We start from the raw sequence: 20,000 nt of genomic DNA on the forward strand, positions 1-20,000 counted from the left end.
CACACACATATATATATATATATATACATTTAATTATCTCTGTAACGAAAAAGTTTTGTTTTTATGTGTGTTTGTATCACATATTCATAAAAATGTATAAAATACACAAACAATTATTATGTCAAATGTTCTAAATACAATATATAACACTTTATTTTATTTTTAATATTATTTTTTATGTTTTTTATTCTATTTAATTTTTAATATTTAATATTTTTTAATTTAATAAATTTAATATTTAATTTTGTGTGTGATTAATTGTGATTAATCTTTGCTTAAAATGTTTTTAAGACATTAAAAGAAAAACATTATTTCAGTGTCAGTACATCTAAACAGCGCTGATAATCTATAATCTGTCATGTGTAGTCAGATATAACAGAACGGTGTAAATATGAAATCATATAATAATTATGAAGCAGACAGTAAACACTAAAAGTACAACGTGTTATCAATGTCACATTCTTTAAATTAATGTCTTATTATTTAATAATAAAGGAATATTCAGCTCAGTTCTCATAGAAAATAATACATCAGTCAATCAATAAATACATAAGTAATCACTCACTTTTATATTTTTACTTTTATATGGCAGATGGCCTTCCAGCCACAAATAATGATTATGATGATAATAATAATAATAATCATTAATAATAATAGTAATATTTTAATATTAATAATAATCATTATCATCATCATTTTTAACATAAATAATCATCATCAATAATTATAATATTCATCATCATCATTGATAATAATAATCCTCATCATTATTATTATTATTATTTATTTATTAATTGATTATAATATAATTAATTTTAATTATTAATTATTAATAATAATAATAATAATCTTAAGTAATAATAATCATCATCATCATTAATAATAATCTTTAATAATAATAATCATCATCATCATTAATAATAATCTTTAATAATAATAATCATCATCATCATAATTAATAATTAAAATATTCTTTAATAATAATCATCATCATCATCATCATCATCATCATCATTAATAATAATAATAATAATAATAATAATCATTATCATCATTAACAAGAATAATAATCACCATTAACAAGAATAATATTCATCATTAATAATAATAATAATAATAATAATAATAATAATAATCACCATCATCATTAATAATAATAATCTTTAGTAATAATAATAATCATCATCATTAATAATACTAATAATCTTTAATAATAATAATCATTGTCATCATTAATAATAATAAAATTAATTATCATTAATAATAATAATCATTAGTTATAACAATCATCATCATCATTATTATTAATAATAATAATAATCATCATCATTAATTATAATATATTTAATAATAATAATAATAAATGAAGTTATTTACATTTCTGTTTCCAGTAAGTCTGTATATGACTCTTCTGCTGTGGGAAAGTGTTTGTAAATGAATCCAGAGTGTGTGAACTTGGCATCAAGCAACATTCAGGGAAACTGGATGACGGCCCACACCATCTGTGATGTAATCTTGCTGACATCTGATGTCATTCTCTCATTATTCATGATATGTGCTCCTCCTGCTGCTTTCCCAAGGTTAATATAAGTTGTAATTTACACTTTAAGGATGCCCTGTGTTACTTTGAAAAACCAAAACAAATCCTTAGAGGCTATACTGTGGAGTTTCTGATGCACTTGCTGGGAAGTTTCACAATGGTTTCTTAAAACCTACTGTTTTAGACTTCTTATGTGAAATAGAACATTTAATTAATTTACTTATAGATTAACTGATCATAAGAAATGTGTTTCAACTGATTCTTTATTTTATTGCCATTTTTTTAATATCTATTGTACATACAGTTAAAGTCTGAATTATTAGCCCCTCTTTGATTTGTTTTTCTTTTTTAAATATTTCCCAAATAGTGTTTAACAGAGCAAGGAAATTTTCACAGTATGTCTGATAATATTTTTCCTTCCGGAAAAGTCTTATTTGTTTTATTTAGGCTAGAATAAAAGCAGTTTTCAATTTTTTTAAAAGCCATTTTAAGGTCAAAATTATTAGCCCCTTTAAGCTATATATTTTTCGATCGAGTCTACTGCAGTGATTCTCAAACTGTGGTACGGGTTTACTTCTAGTGATACGCGGAGGAATTACTGAGTAATAAATTTAATGCGTACAATAACACCAATGTGATCAGGATTGGCTGTTCTCTAAAACAAAATCAATTCAGTTGGCGCAGAGTTAGAGAAAGAGGTGTGTGGTGCTTGCAGAGCAGATATTTGCTAGAGCAGTGGTTTCCAACCCTCGGGTCATGGATCGGCACCGGTCTATAGATTAATTGGTACCGGGTCACACAAAAAATCATTAATTATTTCCATTTTATTTATAATCTGAGTCTAAACAATGATTATTTTGAAAAAACTTTTATTTAGAAAAATGAGCGTATTCTCTTGTTAGATCTCGGTCATTTGAGTGCCAAAATTTAACCCACAGGCCAGCAAAATGAGTAAGAACTGTAGCACGACGCGTTTGCATATTCCAGGCGTCCCCAGTTGAAAACATCTTAACTTTTCAGGATGCCACACCGCGAGTCACGACTGATCAGCTTCATATTTTTTGTATGGAATATAATTTGAACTGTGCAGTGCTGTAGCTGATTAATTTGGTCAACTACACTACTTTATTTCAATACTGGTGATTGTGGTGGTACTTGGAAAGACAATTTTTTCTGAGGAGGTACTTGGTGAAAAAAGTTTGAGAAGCACTGGTCCACAGAACAAAACATCCTTATACAATAACCTGCCTAGTTACCCTAATCAACCTACTTAAGCCTTTAAATATCACTTTAAGCTGTATAAAAGTGTCTTGAAGAATATCTAGTCTAATATTATTTACTGTCATCATGACAAAGAGAAAATAAATCAGCTATTAGAGATGAGTTATTAAAGATTTTATGATTAGAGATGTGTTGAAAAAAACTCTCTGTTAAACAGAAACTGGGGGAAAAAATAACCAGGAGGGCTAATGAATCTGACTTCAACTGTATATTTGTCTTTCTCTCTGTCTTCTTCCTGTTTATCCAATTAGAAATTGTGTAAAATAGTAATCATTTACTGTATTCTTTATATTGTTTCTAGAAATAAACATAGCCTAAATACATTTAAAATGTTTATAATTTAGAGAAGCAGCTGTGTTTATTGTCTCTGCTTAGGGCCAAAACCACCATAAATTAATTACAAAACTGCCCAAATGCCCTAATATCTCATAAAATATGATTATTAGACTGTATTTGCCTGTTTTTCCTCCACAGCCGTTGAACGGAGCTCTTCAAAAGCCAATGGGATTGCGATGACCAATCAAATCAAAGGAGGCGGGCTTTACTGCACACCCACTCAGGGTTTCCCGCGCGAGGTTTCAGTTTCAACGGTCAAACATAGGGTAAGTATCATACTTTTCACACGAAATCTTTCATGTCAGAAATGTCAAATAAAGGTAATATTAATCATTAAGAAATACATTTTTAAATTGTATTTATATATTTTGCAGGATTTATAAGAAATAGCTAGACATTTTCAGCATTTTGATTAGATGTGTGCCACATTTTAGGCTTCTTAATGTAGTTGAATACAAAATTATTAGCCTAACTCTAAAATTATTAAATTAACTTTTTAAAAAAACATTTCCCAAAATTTAGTTTTTTCAACACTTTTAAGTGTAATAGTTTTAACTTTATACATGTTTTATAAATAAATTCTAATAATTTATTTTGTATTTGCCATGATGACTATACAGAATATTCTTCTATTATTTTGAAATACAGTTTACAATATTCAGCTTAAAATGTAACTTAAAGGTTTAACTATGTTGATTAGGTTAAATAGGCAAGTTAGAGTAATAAAGCAAGTTGTTAGATAATAGTTTTTGTTAAAGAAACATAATTAAGGGTTTTATTAATATTCTAATATTAATAATATGGTAACACTTATATACTATTTCTTATTATTACAAGCATGAATTTAAATGTTAGCCTACTAATATATTGGTAAACTATGATTAATAAATACTTTATGAGCATTGTTCATTATAAGTTCATGTTAGTATATAGATTAACTATTGGGAGTTACTGTAACGTGTGTTTATATATATATATATAGGCTGCATTAACTTTTTATTTATGTACTTTTAAAAAATTTTTCCTTCCAAAAAAAATTAAATACGACATTCTCTTTAAAAAAAAAAAAAAAAAAAAAAACATAACAGGACACTTTTAAAAAAAAATAATAATAAAAATAAATCGCCCTGCTCTGTTAAACATCACTTGGGAAATGTTTGGAAAATAACTCAAATGTGAGGGATAATAATTGTCTTTAGCTGTATTATGTGATGAATGCACACGTCTGTCTGACTGCTTACCTTTTTAACTAATATCCGACAAAGAGATTAAATAAATGTAAGATGATATTCCATGTAATAACGCGCGGAATATGGAGTCAGTCACAGAAATTCACACTTCAGATTCCTCCCGCTTTCCACCTCCGCTTGCGCAAGAGCGACAGGACGGAAAGTTGGTCGGTTTTTCTCCGATCCTCCTCTTCTGTGTCTCGGTCTCGTGGGAGGAGAACTCGACGAGGGAAACCCGTTAGTTCCTCCTCCGTCGTATAAAACAACATGAAGCCGCTTCTGTCAGTCAGTTCAGTAGCTGCACCTGCTGCGGATCTTCATTGCCATCGGCTGTTTCTGCTGGGTTTTTATGGAGATGTCCGCGTCCACTGATGTCGAGAGCCAGTCGCCGGCCACGCGCTCCAGGAGCCGCTGTTTGGACACTTTCCTCGTCGGGTCCGTGATCGCGCTTTTCCTCATGCTCGGGGTCACGATCGCGGGCGCGCTTTTTTTCGCAAATCGAATCGAGCGCAAATTGAACGAGCGACCATCCGGAGAGTCACAGAAACCTGAATATTTAGTCCGTGTCCAACCGTCCTCTTACAAGGTGAGATTTTCAACAAGTTTGTTCTTCCAGCAGTAAATGATGACGGGTGTGCATTATTTACTAAACTTTTAACAACTTTAAAGTGTATTATTCCGCGTATTTCACACAGCTGTACAGATGTGTTTTCAGACTTTATTTGTCAAGTGCCTGTCCTCCTTAAACGTCTCCTGTGTAGCACTACTTTCCTCCACATCTCCTCCAAAGCCTTCTGTTGTGTTCTGATGTGACTTTTGACTGTAAAATAACTGAAATCATTCATAATGCGCTCAAAACCTGCCGGAACTACTTTAGCTGCCTCTTGTTAGCTTTTATATAGGTAAATATAATGATTTCAACTATTTTGATGTTTATGTGAAATTATAGTTATGAATAAGTTGTTTTAATGTTTTGTACATCTGGGTGTCATGCATACTTTTAGCTAAGCTAACTATATAAATATAGCAAAGACAATGATAATTAGCATAATGATAATATATGTGAATTGATGATGCAATCAAGAGGATTATAATAATGAATAACCATGTAGGACCACTGATTAGTAAATCATTGAGTAGACACTAACTGTTTAAAGGGGCAGTTCACCCTTTAAACACATTTTAGCATTAGCAGAGCACTGTATACTGTAGTGTTTACAGTAGATTAAACAGTGTTCATACCTGCTGCACTCAGAGGCGGAGCTTCACTTTCCTTGAAGATGAAGTTGTTAAACTTGTTTTCTCTTTCTGTCTTTTTTTCTTTCTAGATGCAGAATTTTGCATACCTGGAGGCCACTAAAAGTAAGTTTATTAAAAATGTTGCTAACATAAGCCGTTCTCACACATGTAGAATTTTCTGATAAACATATTCATCTACTTATTATTTTCATTTTTATTATTATTATTCAGTCACAAGATGACGACAAACCGCTAAAAAACAGCATATAGTTGAAGTCAGAATTATTCGCCCCCCTTTGAATGTTTTTATATATATATATATATATATATATATATATATATATATATATATATATATATATTTATTATTTTTTTTTCCCAAATGATGCTTGACAGATCAAGGAAATGTTTACAGTACGTCTGATAATATTTTTTCTTCTGGTGAATATCTTATTTGTTTTGTTCTGACTAGAATAAAAGCAGTTTTTAATTTTTTAAACAACATTTTAAGCTCAATATTATTAGCCTCTTTAAGCTATTTTTTGTCTCCAGAACAAACCATCATTATACAATGACTTGCCTAATTACCCTAACCTGCCTAGTTAACCTAATTACCCTAGTGAAGCCTTTACATGTGACTTTAAGTTGTATAGAAGTGTCTTGAAGAATATCTAGTCTAATATTATTTACTGTCATCATGACAAAGAGGAAATAAATCAGTTATTAGAGATGAGTTATTAACACTGTTATGATTAGAAATGTGCTGAAGACATCTGCTCTCCGTTAAACAAAAATAATCAGAGGGGCTAATAATTCTGACTTCAACTGTGTGTGTATATATATATATATATATATATATATATATATATATATATATATATATATATATATATATATATATGTGTGTGTGAATATGTTCACTAATGGTCAAGAGGATTGGTTTGGCAATTCCCAATTGGTGATTACTCGATTCTGATTGGTCAGTCACAACATTACAAGATATGTTATTTCCACATAACAACCGCTGAATAACACAGACTCATCCGGGAACTGAGAATCACCTCAACCATGAGTAAATACATTCACATCCATATACTTACATTATTACATATTAATGTCTACTCCATCTTAAACCCAACCTACTTGTGGTTTAAGTCCCTCCCACTTGGAGGTCACACAGCCTACTTGCGGTGTAATCCCTCCCACCTGGAGGTCTCTGGGTTGCAGCAATACCTACTTGGCTTTTTTTTTTTTTGGCGTTTTTGACAGTTTGGCGCCATCTAGTTAATGACTAATATGTAGGTTAGTGTATATTCCATCAGCTGTTTTAAAGTCTCTCATTTTTTGCATTTAATTAAATAATTTATAAGCTATTACAGCTTAAAACAATAGTTTCTGTCTAATTTTTTACAATTGGTGGCCAGTAGCCATGTAATAATCAGGATAAAGTACATCCAGACGGTTGTTTTTTCTCAGAATGAAGCCTTCAGTCTTCTACAGCAGTGCTGCGCTTCACATCAGCCTGCTGATTATCCTTTCAGGCATTATTGAAAACCTCCTGGATCTACTTTATCTCTCTATCATTGAGCATCAGCACATGTCTATTTAACGAGATCCATATTTTTGACGCTGTGTGTCTTTGTCCCCGTCCTGCAGGTGAACTAAAAAATGAATCAATGCATTGGAAACCTGTGAAATATGGAGAAATTCAGACTGTCGGCTCTCTCTACAGCTTTAATGAGGTACAACATGTGCTGACAGTAAAGGAGCAAGGCAGCTACTTCCTTTACGTCACGCTTACCTTCTCATGCACACACGTGTGCGACCCTGCCCAGTTCGACGTCACCTTTCCCAAAGACACCAGTCCCGCAGTGAAATCCGGCGACCAGCATCCGTCACCGTGGTTAACCTGCAGCGTCCGACTTTCTCAAGATAAGGGCAGAGAGAATGCATCCGTTACCAAGACCTGCTGGAATGTCGTCACCTTTCCAGAAAATGAAAACAGGCTTTTGGCTATAGCTAAAATTGTTTTGGAGGGTAAACAGCACAACTGGAAGCTGGAGCTGAACCACTCTGGCTTTGGGATATTTCTGATAGATGGATTAAAAGGAGCCCTTCCCTCATGACAGAGAAAATCAGACTGATTCAGGACAGTGAGTCGTGGATCTGGATCTAATCGGGTCTGTTTTTGAGACTCTCGCGAGCAGATCCACGAGGACTTTTGACTGAAAAGAGCGCCGCGCTTTAGCCGTGGTGTTCACATGCACTCTGCCACATTCCTCAAGCACTATTTATTACTGAAATATATTTATATGCATCTAACATTGTTCAAGACTAGTCATATTTATGTTTTTTGCAGGGATGCAGACAAATGACAATTCTGGGCTGAAACTTAAAAGCAGATAATGCTTTGGGATAGTTATTAATTCGTTTGATTAAATGATACAGTATAAATTAACTTTTGCATGACTTTTCAAATTCAACCCAAATTATTATAATTATTCTGTTTTAAAAACACAGAAGTCACTAAAATAAACACATTTTATTGAGAGTGAATGGCAACCCAGCAGCACTATTGCAAGCAGCAGGAACTAGTAAACTACATAGAAATGTCCTGTACGCATGTTATTTGACGAGCTTTGCTTTTCCACTACAGTTGGTCAGAATTATTTGCCCCCTTTTGATTTTTATTCTCTTTGTTAAATAATTCCCAAATAATATTTAGCAGAGCAAGGAAATGTTCACAGTAATTCCTATAATATTTTCTCTCATGGAGAAAGTCTGATTTGTTTTATTTCGGCTAGAATAAAAGCAGTTTTTAATTTTTTAAAAGCCATTTTAAGGACAATATTAGTAGCTCCTTTAAGCTATACTTGTTTTCGATAGTCTACAGAACAAACAATAGTTATACAATAACTTGCCTAATTACCCTAACCTGCCTAGTTACCCTAATTACCCTAGTGAAGCCTTTAAATGTGACTTTAAGCTGTATAGAAGTGTCTTGAAGAATATCTAGTCTAATATTATATGCTGTCAACATGACAAAGAGAAAATAAATCAGTTATTAGAGATGAGTTATTCACACTGTTATGATTAGAAATGTGCTGGAGAAATCTGCTCTCCGTTACACAGAAATTGAGGAAAAAATAAATAGGGGGGTGAATAATTCTGACCTCAACTGTATGTGGTTCATATATAGATAATAATACATGCACATGAGCGGTTGCCTTAGCATTTTTGCCTAATTGTTTTGTTTCCTTTCCAAAAATGCCAGTTTCTCCCATTATTGTCGGTGCATCCCTAATATTTTGTGTGTGTAAAATGTATTGTAAATGCTAAAGAGTTGTAGATTACACTACATGTAAAGAGGCGTCAGAGCTGACTCTCATATTCACTGACTGCATGTACTGTAAAACTCATCTGCTGCATCGCAGAAAAGATGCGTAACCTCCTAAACCTCCACATATTTTGCCTTAAATCTGTTCAAAGTGCCTTGGTTGTGTCTGTTTCATCACTGCATGTGTGGACGGACATGAACATCTCACACAGGGTTGCCAAGTACGTGGTTTTCCAGCAGAATTGGGATACTTTTAACCACTTGGTGCAGGCTATTTTTTGAGTTAAAGGTTTCATATTTTGTTGCACTGAATTATTTTACTCTACCAAATGTCCATTCCACCAATGATGAATGATAGAAACTGTGCTGGAGTTGTAAAAACAGCGTGCACTTTTCTGAGGCGCAGCGGCACCAGAGTGTGTGTGTGCGTATGTGTGTGTGGCTGTTCCGTTTCCATGGTGACAGGACTGTTGCTAAATAAACTAAATAACGTATATATGTAACCTACATGTATATTTACATCTGAATTAGGAATTTACTTAATGTTTAATTTATAATGTTGAAATATTATATCACAATTCCATTACATTTTTAGCTTAACTTAAAATTATTTCACTTGTGAGAACAGAATGTTTATAATTACTGATTTACAGTAAATGTACAAACTGTATAATGCATAAAGTGATGTAAATCATGTATTGCACCAATAGGATTGACAATGTTTTATAGGGGTAGTTTTGTTGTGGACACCTGGCAACCCTGATCTCACCTGTGTGGAATAGAGCAGCATCTGAATGCTAACAAACTCAGGAACTCTAGATATGAATGTAAACAATGATGAATGTGTAAGATGCTTTATTTTGTTATATATTTAATAAAACAAAACAATAATAGTACGACGTGTAACTGTGGCATGATTGTTGACAGATGCGGAATGTCTCTGACAGACTCACACTGAAGCACACGTGATCAGCACTCAACATCTTTTCACATCTGATGGTGATGCACAGGCATCTGTAGCTCCGCCCACTTCTGAAAAGAGCACAACCTCATTTGCATTTAAAGCGACAATCACCAAAACACCACTACTGAGAGCCTGAAAGGGTCAGTTTCAGAGAGCTAGAAACATTATCTGTGTGCTGTTCCCAGCTCAAACACACACACTACACACAGCAGAGACGCAGTTTGTATCCTGAAAAAGGGGTCAGCTTTAAGAATGTGAAATATTTGCACTAGAAACCAGACAAAACTCCATGTAGGAGCAGCATTTTTGCAGTGTGTGATTGAATGTCAGGTCATAGTCTGGAGGTGCTTAGGATGCTAACTGAAGTGTGTGTTGTTTCCTGCGGCGAAGACTCTCAGACCATGTGGGAGGAAAGTTCTGCTGTAGAACCAGGCCAGTTCACCAACGTCACTTACTGTCAGAGGCGCTAGTGAAGGTTTCAGTCCTCACCGCATGCTAACACATCCGCACAACACAACAAACAAACATTAACCTTGTCAGCAAACACACATTTGGACACACACTTCTGTGTGTGACTTTCTCCCAGGTTTTGCTTTGCATTAATGCAGACAGATGCTCTTCTTTACTGAACATGCATGAAACATACTGTACTGATCATTTTAATTTAATTTATTTATTAATTTATAGTTTTTTACAATTTATAGATAATTTAATTTACAGATAATTTATAAATTTATATATTAATTTAATTTATGAATTTAATTTAATTTATTTTTAATTTATAGTAACCCTCTCAACCCACAATAAACCACATCACACACATATTTAAGCTCTATTATGCGCATGTAATTAAAATATTGAAATATATATATATATATATATATATATATATATATATATATATATATATATATATATATATATATATATATATATATATATATATATATATATATATATATGCATGTTTTCGGATGGTGGGAGGAAACTAGAGAACCCGGGGGGAAACCCACATGAGCACAGAGAGAACGTGTTAACTCCACACAGAAACGTCAGCTGGCTTGGTAAGGAATAGAACCAGTGACGTCCTTGCTGTGAGTTAACAGTGCTAACCACTGGGCCACCGTGCCACCCATCTAGGAAAGGAGGAGGAGTAGAGGTGGAAGGGGGGATTCTTCAAGATGAAGATGGCTGTAATATGGAGCTGAGGGTGTTTATAGTGGCTTAGGAATCGTCTGATTGCTCAATCATGAATTGGATAATGCAGCACCGGCTGTGATCAATCATAAGCACATGATCCTCTCGACATTAGTTTACAGAAAAACTTCACTTTGAGATGAGTTTTTTCACTTCCCTCATTTGCAGATTATTTTGCTTGTTTAAAGAACAAAACTCACTTCATTTTGATTCTTTATTTCTTAAAAAAACACTATATTTTTTGAATATCTAGAAAATGCTTTTAGACATTTGGACTTACTCCAAGTAAGAACAGCATATGTTGATTGCAATGTGCATCTTATTTGCTCAAATGGACATAAAAATCCTCTTTACCCCACATCTTTTACCCCACCTTTTAACCTGATATGTCTTAAATTACTTTGCAAGCTATTTTAGATCATATATATACATATATATACATACACACACATATATATATATATATATATATATATATATATATATATATATATATATATATATATATATATATATATATATATATATATATATATATATATATATATATATATATATAGAGAGAGAGAGAGAGAGAGAGAGAGAGAGAGAGAGAGAGAGAGAGGGTGACACGGTGGCTCAGTGGTTAACACTGTGGCCTCACAGCAAGAAGGTTGCTGGTTTAAGTCTCGGTTGTGTCAGTGTTTCTGTGTGGAGTTTGCATGTTCTCCCCATGTTGACGTGGGTTTCCTCCGGGTGGGTTTCCTCCAGGTTTCCCCCACAGTCCAAACCCATGCACTATAGGGGAACTGATCAACTAAATTGGCCGTAGTGTATGAGTGTGTGTGTGTGTGTGTGTATTTGTGAACGAGTGTGTATGGGCGTTTCTCTGTATGGGTGCAGGTTGCAGCTGGAAGGCATCCGCTGTGTAAAACATTTGCTGGATTATTGGTGGTTCATTCCGCTGGTGTGGCAGCCCCTGATAAATAAGCGACTAAGCCGAAGGAAAATGAATGAATAAAAGAAGAATTAAATTCCTGCTCTTCTGAAATAATCATATTTGTTTTTGTGATCTAAAACAGCTTGCAAAGTAATTTAAGACATATCAGGTTAAAAGGTGGGGTAAACGATGTGGGGTAAAGAGGATTTGTATGTCCATTTGAGCAAATAAGATGCTCATTGCAATCAACATATGCTGTTCTTACTTGGAGTAAGTCCAAATGTCTAAAAGCATTTTCTAGATATTCAAAAAATATAGTGTTGTTTAAAGAAATAAAGAGTCAAAATGAAGTGAGTTTTGTTCTTTAAACAAGCAAAATAGTCTGCAAATGAGGAAAGTGAAAAAACTCATCTCAAAGTGAAGTTTTTCTATCAACTAATGTCAAGAGGATCATGTGCTTATGATTGATCACAGCTGGTGCTGCATTATCCAATTCATGATTGACCAATCAGACGATTCCTAAGCCACTATAAACACCCTCAGCTCTATATCACAGCCATCTTGGTTTTGAAGAATCCCCCCTTCCTCCTCTACTCCTCCTCCTTTCCTAGATGGGCGGCACGGTGGCCCAGTGGTTAGCACTGTTAACTCACAGCAAGAACGTCACTGCTTCTAGTCCTTACCAAGCCAGCCGACGTTTCTGTGTGGAGTTAACAAGTTCTTTCTGTGCTCACGTGGGTTTCCCCAGTTTCCTCCCACCGTCTAAAAACATGCAGCTTAAGGTAATTGACTAATCCAAATCAGCACCATAGAGATGCGCTTAGTCAGTAGTTATCTCTTAAGAGCGATCACTATCTGTTCATTATCTACTACAGCAGGGGAGTTCTCCAGATCTACCTGAGCTCAAACTCCCCTCTCGCCCTGCAACAGAAGGGAGCCCCGGGCTCAAGGATCTTATGAGCTCAGGGCTCTCTCCCGGGACAGCATGCCAAACACACTTTATAATCAGTCATCAGCTGAGTGTGAACTCTTGAAAGGAAAAGTAAGATTATTCTGTTTTAAGAAGAAACTCACTTAATTTTGACTCATTTCTGTAAACGAGACATTATTTTATTTTTTACATGTCTAGAAAATGCTTATTGACTTAAGACGGTTTAGATATCTGGACTAGAAACAGGACACAAACCCTAGATAATAAACGCATGATTTGCAGTGCACTTCTGACCCAGGTTGAGAAATGATTGCTTTTTTCTGCCGGATGTTGAAGATGGGTTGCTGCAGAGTCTCCGGAAACACCATGAGTCAATGTGAGCTTCGCTTTCACTCTTGCTGTGTTCCAGTCAGATTGTAAAGCTCAGGAAAGACACCTAATCTGCCAGCGGGACTCTATTGAGGGCACTAAAACTCGACATGAGTCAAAAATGAACTCTCATATTCCTGTCAGCATCGCAGAGTCGACTCATTTACACTCATCTACCCATCTCCGGCATAACGATCTGCCAATGGGGACAGGAAAATGATTTCAAAGCTACAGTAAAACAAGGTTATGTCACTTACTCCACTGGCAGATCATTCTGCTTGTTTTCAGGAAAAATTCACTTCATTTATGAAAACAAGACTTCTTGCTTCTTGATTTCAGAATGTTTAGATATTTGGACTAGAAAAACGATGAAATCTTTAAAAACTAAGATAGACGACAAGACTTTCGTCAGGTAGTGAAAGTAAAGGTTTTACTGCAGTGTATGACACGCATTCTTCACTGGTAGACACCCAGATGAAGTCTGCGTTTGCTGGCTGTGCAGCTAAAACAGATTCAGTGCCATACAGTGACTAAATAATTAGTGATGGCTTCTTTTATTGAGTTGATTCATCAGGCATATACTGGTAACACCTACACACAGCTGGCTCTAGTAGTCATCTGCAGATGTAAGACTCCCATTGCTGGAGTAGGAACAGAGGGGGGTTCGGTTGGTGCCGTGACCCGGATATGAGTGTGCATTAAATGGTGAGTGTAACACAAGACAGCTTTTAGGAGACTGAATTGATTTCCAGCTCATATATTACATGTATGGCATACAAGTTACTATTTGCATTTTACATAAATAAAATATGTCATTTATGTTAAAATTAGTCGCCCCTTTTTAAATTTACCCAACTTATTTGAAGTTTCCTAAATGATGTTGAACAGATTCAGGAATTTCTCTCAGTGTTTCCTCTAATATTTGTTCTTCTGGATAAAGTTTGTTTTATTTCGGCTAGAATAAAAGCATTTTTAAATTGTTTTAAAGCCAGTTTAAGGCCAATACTATTAACCCCCATTAAGCAATATTAGTGTTGGATTGTCTCCAGAATAAACCACTGTTATACAATGACTTGCCTAATTATCCTAACTTTACCCTAATTACCCAAGTTTAGCCTTTAAATGTCACTTTAAGCTGTATAGAAGCGTCTTGAAGAATATCTAGTCTAATAGTATGTGCTGTCATCATGACAAAGAGAAAAGAAATCAGTTATTAGAGATGAGTTATTAACACTAATATGATTAGAAATGGGTTGAACAAAATGTTAAACAGAAATTGAGGGGAAATAAACAGGGGGGCTAATAATGAGGGGGGCTCATAATTCTGTCTTCTTCATGATTGGACGATTAGGTTCAATGTCTGCAAGTAATTGGTCAAACTTCTTGCCCTCATTAATATGAAAAGAAGAAAGCAAAGCATAAAGTCCTGGCTGGGCGAATATTGCCACCCTAGACTGATGGTTTACTAGTGTTTACCCTACCCTGCCCCCCTTGCCAAAGCTTCCAGAGATGCACTGAAGGAGGGCTCTATTTTAACGATCTAGGCGCAAAGTCTAAAGAGCGTGTCTGAATCCATTTTTGCTGTTTTAAGGATGGATAAATATGCTCTGGGCCCTGCACATGGTCTAACAGGGTTGTTCTTATTCTCCTAATGAGTTCTGGGTGTGTTTTGAGCATTACCTGCATTAAACCAATCAGAGTCTCCTCGCTCATTCCCTTTAAGTCAGTTGCGTCGCTCCATGGTGCATTTGCTATTTACATGGTGGACTTTGTAAGTGTAAAAACTGAATGCTTCACTTGTGAGAACACAGTTAAACAGAGCATCTGCAGCACGAGGATAAAGAACGAGCCTCCTCCATTCAGCCTCTTTACTTTTACTCTTTACCTTTACTTTACTCCTTTACTTTAGTGGAGTGAGGAAACGATGGAAACTCACTCCACTGAACACATCCATTAGCCCACATATTTAATTTCCTTTGTTAAGCACAAAGATTTGCTTCAAAACTATTTCTAAATTCAGTTCTAATCTCCACCAAAGGAATAAATGAACAATAATAATGAAGTGTGCTCAGAAAACTGAGTTATATCCAAACACACGTCCTGTTCTTATGCCCCATAGGCTGATGCAGACGTCTCCAAAACCCCACAGCTAGACACATCTACACTTGTGTTTATTAAAGCAAATATATATCTGCATATAATCAATAATACTGATCATAATAATCACATTATACAGATGCAGATCATCATGAATAAGTCAACCCCCCCAGCTTTTAGTTGGTCAATGGTGCGGTCTATTTCCTTTCCCCAAAATAGCAATGCACCAACAATGCGCCTTAACACACCTCCTTTATAGACCAGCACACTAGAGATCTGCGCGGGACTAAATTTTGAATCCCGCTCCCGCCCGCACCCGCCAGGTTTTAGCCCGAACCCGACCGCTCCCGCTTATATTAAGCACTTGTTGTCCCGCTGCCCGACCCGCCCCGTTTTCTACCCGCCGCGCCAGATCCCGCTAAAGAGCGGGGGGGAGAACAAAACCGAAAATCACCCAGTTATACAGTCCAGACAGCCTATAACAAGCTGTCTGTATAAACACACACACACACAGCACCAAGCACACACACACAGACAAAGCTCTCTCTCTCTCTCTCTCTCTCTCATTCGCGCACGTGCGCCCACTAACACACTCATAAGCACCAAGCACACACACAGGCAAAGCTCTCTCTCACACACCTCTCATTCGCGCGTGCGCATACATACACACACACACACACACAGCAACAAACAAGCTAAACACAGCATCGCGCTATTTCATTTACACACATATATACGCGTGCTCGGGAGTCGGGAGCGATATTGCTTGACAGCCCGCTCCCGTCCCAAATTAAACCCGTTACCGACCGCTCCCGTGATTTATTCGGTAATTTATACCCGCGCCGCAGAAATCTGGTAGGTCCTGCGGCGCCCGCGGGACAGCCACGGGAATGCAGACCTCTACAGCACACTCATGGAGTCCACAAAGTGACTTAAATGGATTTGCTATTTAAGCAACGTGGTGCAAAACGTGAAAATTACGATTGCACAACTCTAAAAATAGCAACAAATTACGCCAAACACATCTTGCACCTTATTGCAGTGGGTGTATGATAGGGCCCTGATTCTGCAATCTTTAGCACCCTAGTTAGTGCTCTTGCCTGCCAAGCTAGAAATCTGGTTTGAAAGTCTCTCAGAGTGAGGATTTTACTCACTCTATCCTTAAATCATCAGAAGAAACCGATTTGTCTCATTTCCCTCAATCTAGGCAGTCATGTCCTCCTCCATATAGCTTCTCTGGAAGTAATTACATTGCAGGCGACGGTCTGAGTGACTAACTGCATTGAGAAAGAGCCAGAAAACGACCCTAACCACATCCGACAGTTTTCCTGTAGCAGTGGCTTATCATCAGACGGTACGCTTGTGGGAGGATTTCAGGCCGGCTTATAAATAATCAACATGTGACACGAGAGGAGTCCGCATCACAGGTGAGAGTGCAGAAAGCAGAAGTCAGAGCTCAACACAGAACTGCACCTCGAAACACACACCATGCACTTACTCACTCAACTGGGCAGTACTGCAACTTGGTGTCGTCCTAAATTAAATATTAATGCTTTCTCACTAACCAGAATTTCCCAATGATGAAGTTGAGGAAATCTGCTAAATCAGACAAGCGTGAGAGCAAAGCAAAGCACAAGACCTTCAGCTGAGAGTTTCTAGACTGCTTGATGCACATTCACTCAAGTCTGTGGCAAACTTTTTTCAGACAAAAGAGCCGCTTCTGCTCTTCTACATCATATCTGGGAGTGTTACAGTGTGTGTGGTTTGGTCTTGTCTGGTATCCTGCTTGTCTCTCTGCATTTTACTTAAAACGTTGATCATTGAAATGATTCATTGCCATATTTAACGGTTGATCACACAAAAACAAGCCAGTGCAATAAATGGCCAGCTAACACATGTGGTGAGTACAACCCATGCCAACATCAGGAGGCGGTGTACTCGTCTGCTTGCACAGTCCAAAATAAATGTTGCAATTCAACCTTAGCACTCAATAGCTCCACCCCTTCACAGTTAGCCCCTCCCCTTTACCGCCAGCTTCTCCCCTCATCATCAGCCCCTCCCCGTTTATCATCAGCTCCTACCTTTTTTCATCATCAGAAGCTCCTCCTCTTCATCAGCAGATCCCGCCCCTTATAATCAGCTCCTCCTCTTCATCATCAGAAGTTCCTCTCCTTCATCAGAAGCTCCTCCCCTTCACCCATAGCTCCTGCTTATCAGCAGCTCCTCCTCTTCATCATCAGCTCCTCCCTTTTCATCCTTAGCTCCTCCTCTTCATCAGCAGCCCCTCCCCCTTATAATCAGCTCCTCCTCTTCATCATCAGTAGCTCTTCTCCATCAGAAGTTCCTCCCCTTCGCCCGTAGCTCCTCCTCCTCATCAGCTCCTTCTGTTCATCAGCAGCCCCTCCCCTTATAATCAGCTCCTCCTCTTAATCATCAGTAGCTCCTCTCCTTTATCAGAAGCTCCTCCCCTTCAGCCATAGCTCATCATCATCATCAACTCCTTCTCTTCATCATCAGCTCCTCCTCTTCATCATCAGCTCCTCCCTTTTCATCCTCAGCTCCTCCTCTTCATCAGCAGCCCTTCCCCCTTATAACCAGCTCCTCCTCTTCATCATCATCAACTCCTTCTCTTCATCATCAGCTCCTCCTCTTCATGAGCAACAACTCCTGTTTATCAGCAACTCCTCCTCGTCATCAGCTCCTCCTCTTCATCATCAGCTCCTCCTCTTCATCATCAGCTTCTCTTCTTCATCATCAGCTCCTCCTATTCATCATAAGATCCTCCTCTTTATCTGTAACTCCTCTTTATCATCAGCTCCTCCTCTTCGTCAGCAACTCCTCCTCTCCATCAGCAGCTCCTCCCCCATATAATCAGTTCCTCCTCCTTATCATCATTAGCTCCTCTCCTTCATCAAAAGCTCCTCCCCTTCACCATCAGCTCCTCCCCCTTATAATCAGCTCCTCCTCTAAATCATCAGTAGCTCCTTATTTTTATTAGAAGCTCCTCTTCATTGGTAGCTCCTCTCCATCAAAAGCGCCTCCATTTCACCAGTAGCTCCTCCCATCTGCAGCCCCTCCCCTTTATTAACAGCTCCTCCCCCTTATGCAAGCATTGAGTGCATAAAGAGTTGAACACTTCATCAGTTGAATAAGTGCATCATGCAGATATTTAAAGTGAGCTTATTCAGTTTGAATGCTCTACCTACACCGATTACACTAGTGTCATGCAGTGGGGAATTAGTACACAATCTGGGGACGCACCTAAAAACTGCAAATGTGCTTATCTTCATCATCTTTTGCATCTGAGGTGTGTTTCTGCAGCACAAAGCATTTCCTGCTGTGGTTAGTAAAATGCAGAAGCTCAGCACACCACAACAACAGGCCTGAGCTTTTCAATTCAACTAAATCCACACAACATGCAGATCATCCTCCCTGGGCTTTATATATATATATATAAATAAAAGATGTGCATTTGCTGAGACTAAAAAAAGACAAGCAAGTCACATGAACGCATATTATATCTTATATTATTAGATTATATTGATTTATACTTATATAATATAGCATCTACAACTCATTTATTATCCATCCCCTCATAAGCAGATGAGTTTTTCATGTTTATTGACCTTCTTTCACAGAAAAATGAGCGGAGTGATATGACACCATGCATAGACATGTGTTAAACACTAATATTCTGCAGTGTGTGTGCGCGCCTCGGTGCAAACAGATGCAGCTAATTTCACAATACACACATTAAAAAACCTATATCTTTGGGGATGCTAAGTAAACTAATCTAATATCCCAATTTAGCATTTTACACTGTGTTTCCCATTTACAAAATAAGAGTCCTACATATATCACATGTTTAATACAAGTTTAACTAATCCTAAACATAGGGGGAAATATGAGTGTCGTTATTATTGATACGCTCTCACAAGAAACGTTGAGACCAATCAAAAACAGCATATTAATATATATTCATTCATTTTTCCGTCACAGCGGAATGAACCACCAACTATTGCGGCATATATTCATTAATTTATTTTATTTTCAGCTTAGTCCCTTTATTAATCAGGGGTCACCACAGTGGAATGAACCGCCAATTTAAACAGTATATGTTTTACACAGCGAATGCCCTTCCAGCTGCAACCCATCACTGGGAAACACCCATACACTGATTCACACACATACACTATGGACAATTTTAGCTTACGCAATTCCCCTATAGCGCATGTGTTTGGGCTGTGGGAGAAACCGGAGCACTCAGAGGAAACCCGCTGGGAGAACATGCAAACTCCACACAGGAACCCCAACTGACCCAGCCGAGGCTCGAACCAGCGACCTTCTTGCTGTGAGGCGTCGGCACTACATACTGCACCACCGCATCGCCATAAGCGTCAATATCAGTGTTATAATCTCACAAGAAACGTTGAGACCAATCAAACACAGCATATTAATATATTTATATATATGTATTAACTTTCCGCCACAGCAGAATGAACCACCAACTATTCAGGCATATATTTTACTCCGTGTATATATATATATATATATATATATG

General features: G+C 36.8%; 1 protein-coding gene across 3 annotated transcripts in view; it reads left to right on the forward strand.

Moving 5' to 3' along the window:
• The window catches only part of LOC103909543 (uncharacterized), a 22,903-nt gene extending 13,030 nt beyond the window's left edge, over positions 1-9,873 (forward strand). Inside the window, exons 1-4 of one of the 3 annotated variants that reach the window (XM_073908833.1) lie at positions 2,927-3,027; positions 3,296-3,423; positions 5,715-5,748; positions 7,282-9,857. In XM_073908833.1, coding sequence (XP_073764934.1) covers positions 3,334-3,423; positions 5,715-5,748; positions 7,282-7,751 — 594 coding nt within the window. In that variant the 5' untranslated portion in view covers positions 2,927-3,027; positions 3,296-3,333 and the 3' untranslated portion in view covers positions 7,752-9,857. Of the gene's footprint in view, positions 1-2,926; positions 3,028-3,295; positions 3,424-4,462; positions 4,973-5,714; positions 5,749-7,281 lie in introns of those variants that run through there. The other 2 variants (XM_073908832.1, XM_009296078.5) reach the window with 2 other exon arrangements.
• The last annotated feature ends 10,127 nt before the right edge of the window (positions 9,874-20,000 follow it).

The sequence above is a fragment of the Danio rerio genome, chromosome 1 (assembly GCF_049306965.1).
Source record: "Danio rerio strain Tuebingen ecotype United States chromosome 1, GRCz12tu, whole genome shotgun sequence".
NCBI classification, from domain to species: Eukaryota; Metazoa; Chordata; class Actinopteri; order Cypriniformes; family Danionidae; genus Danio; species Danio rerio.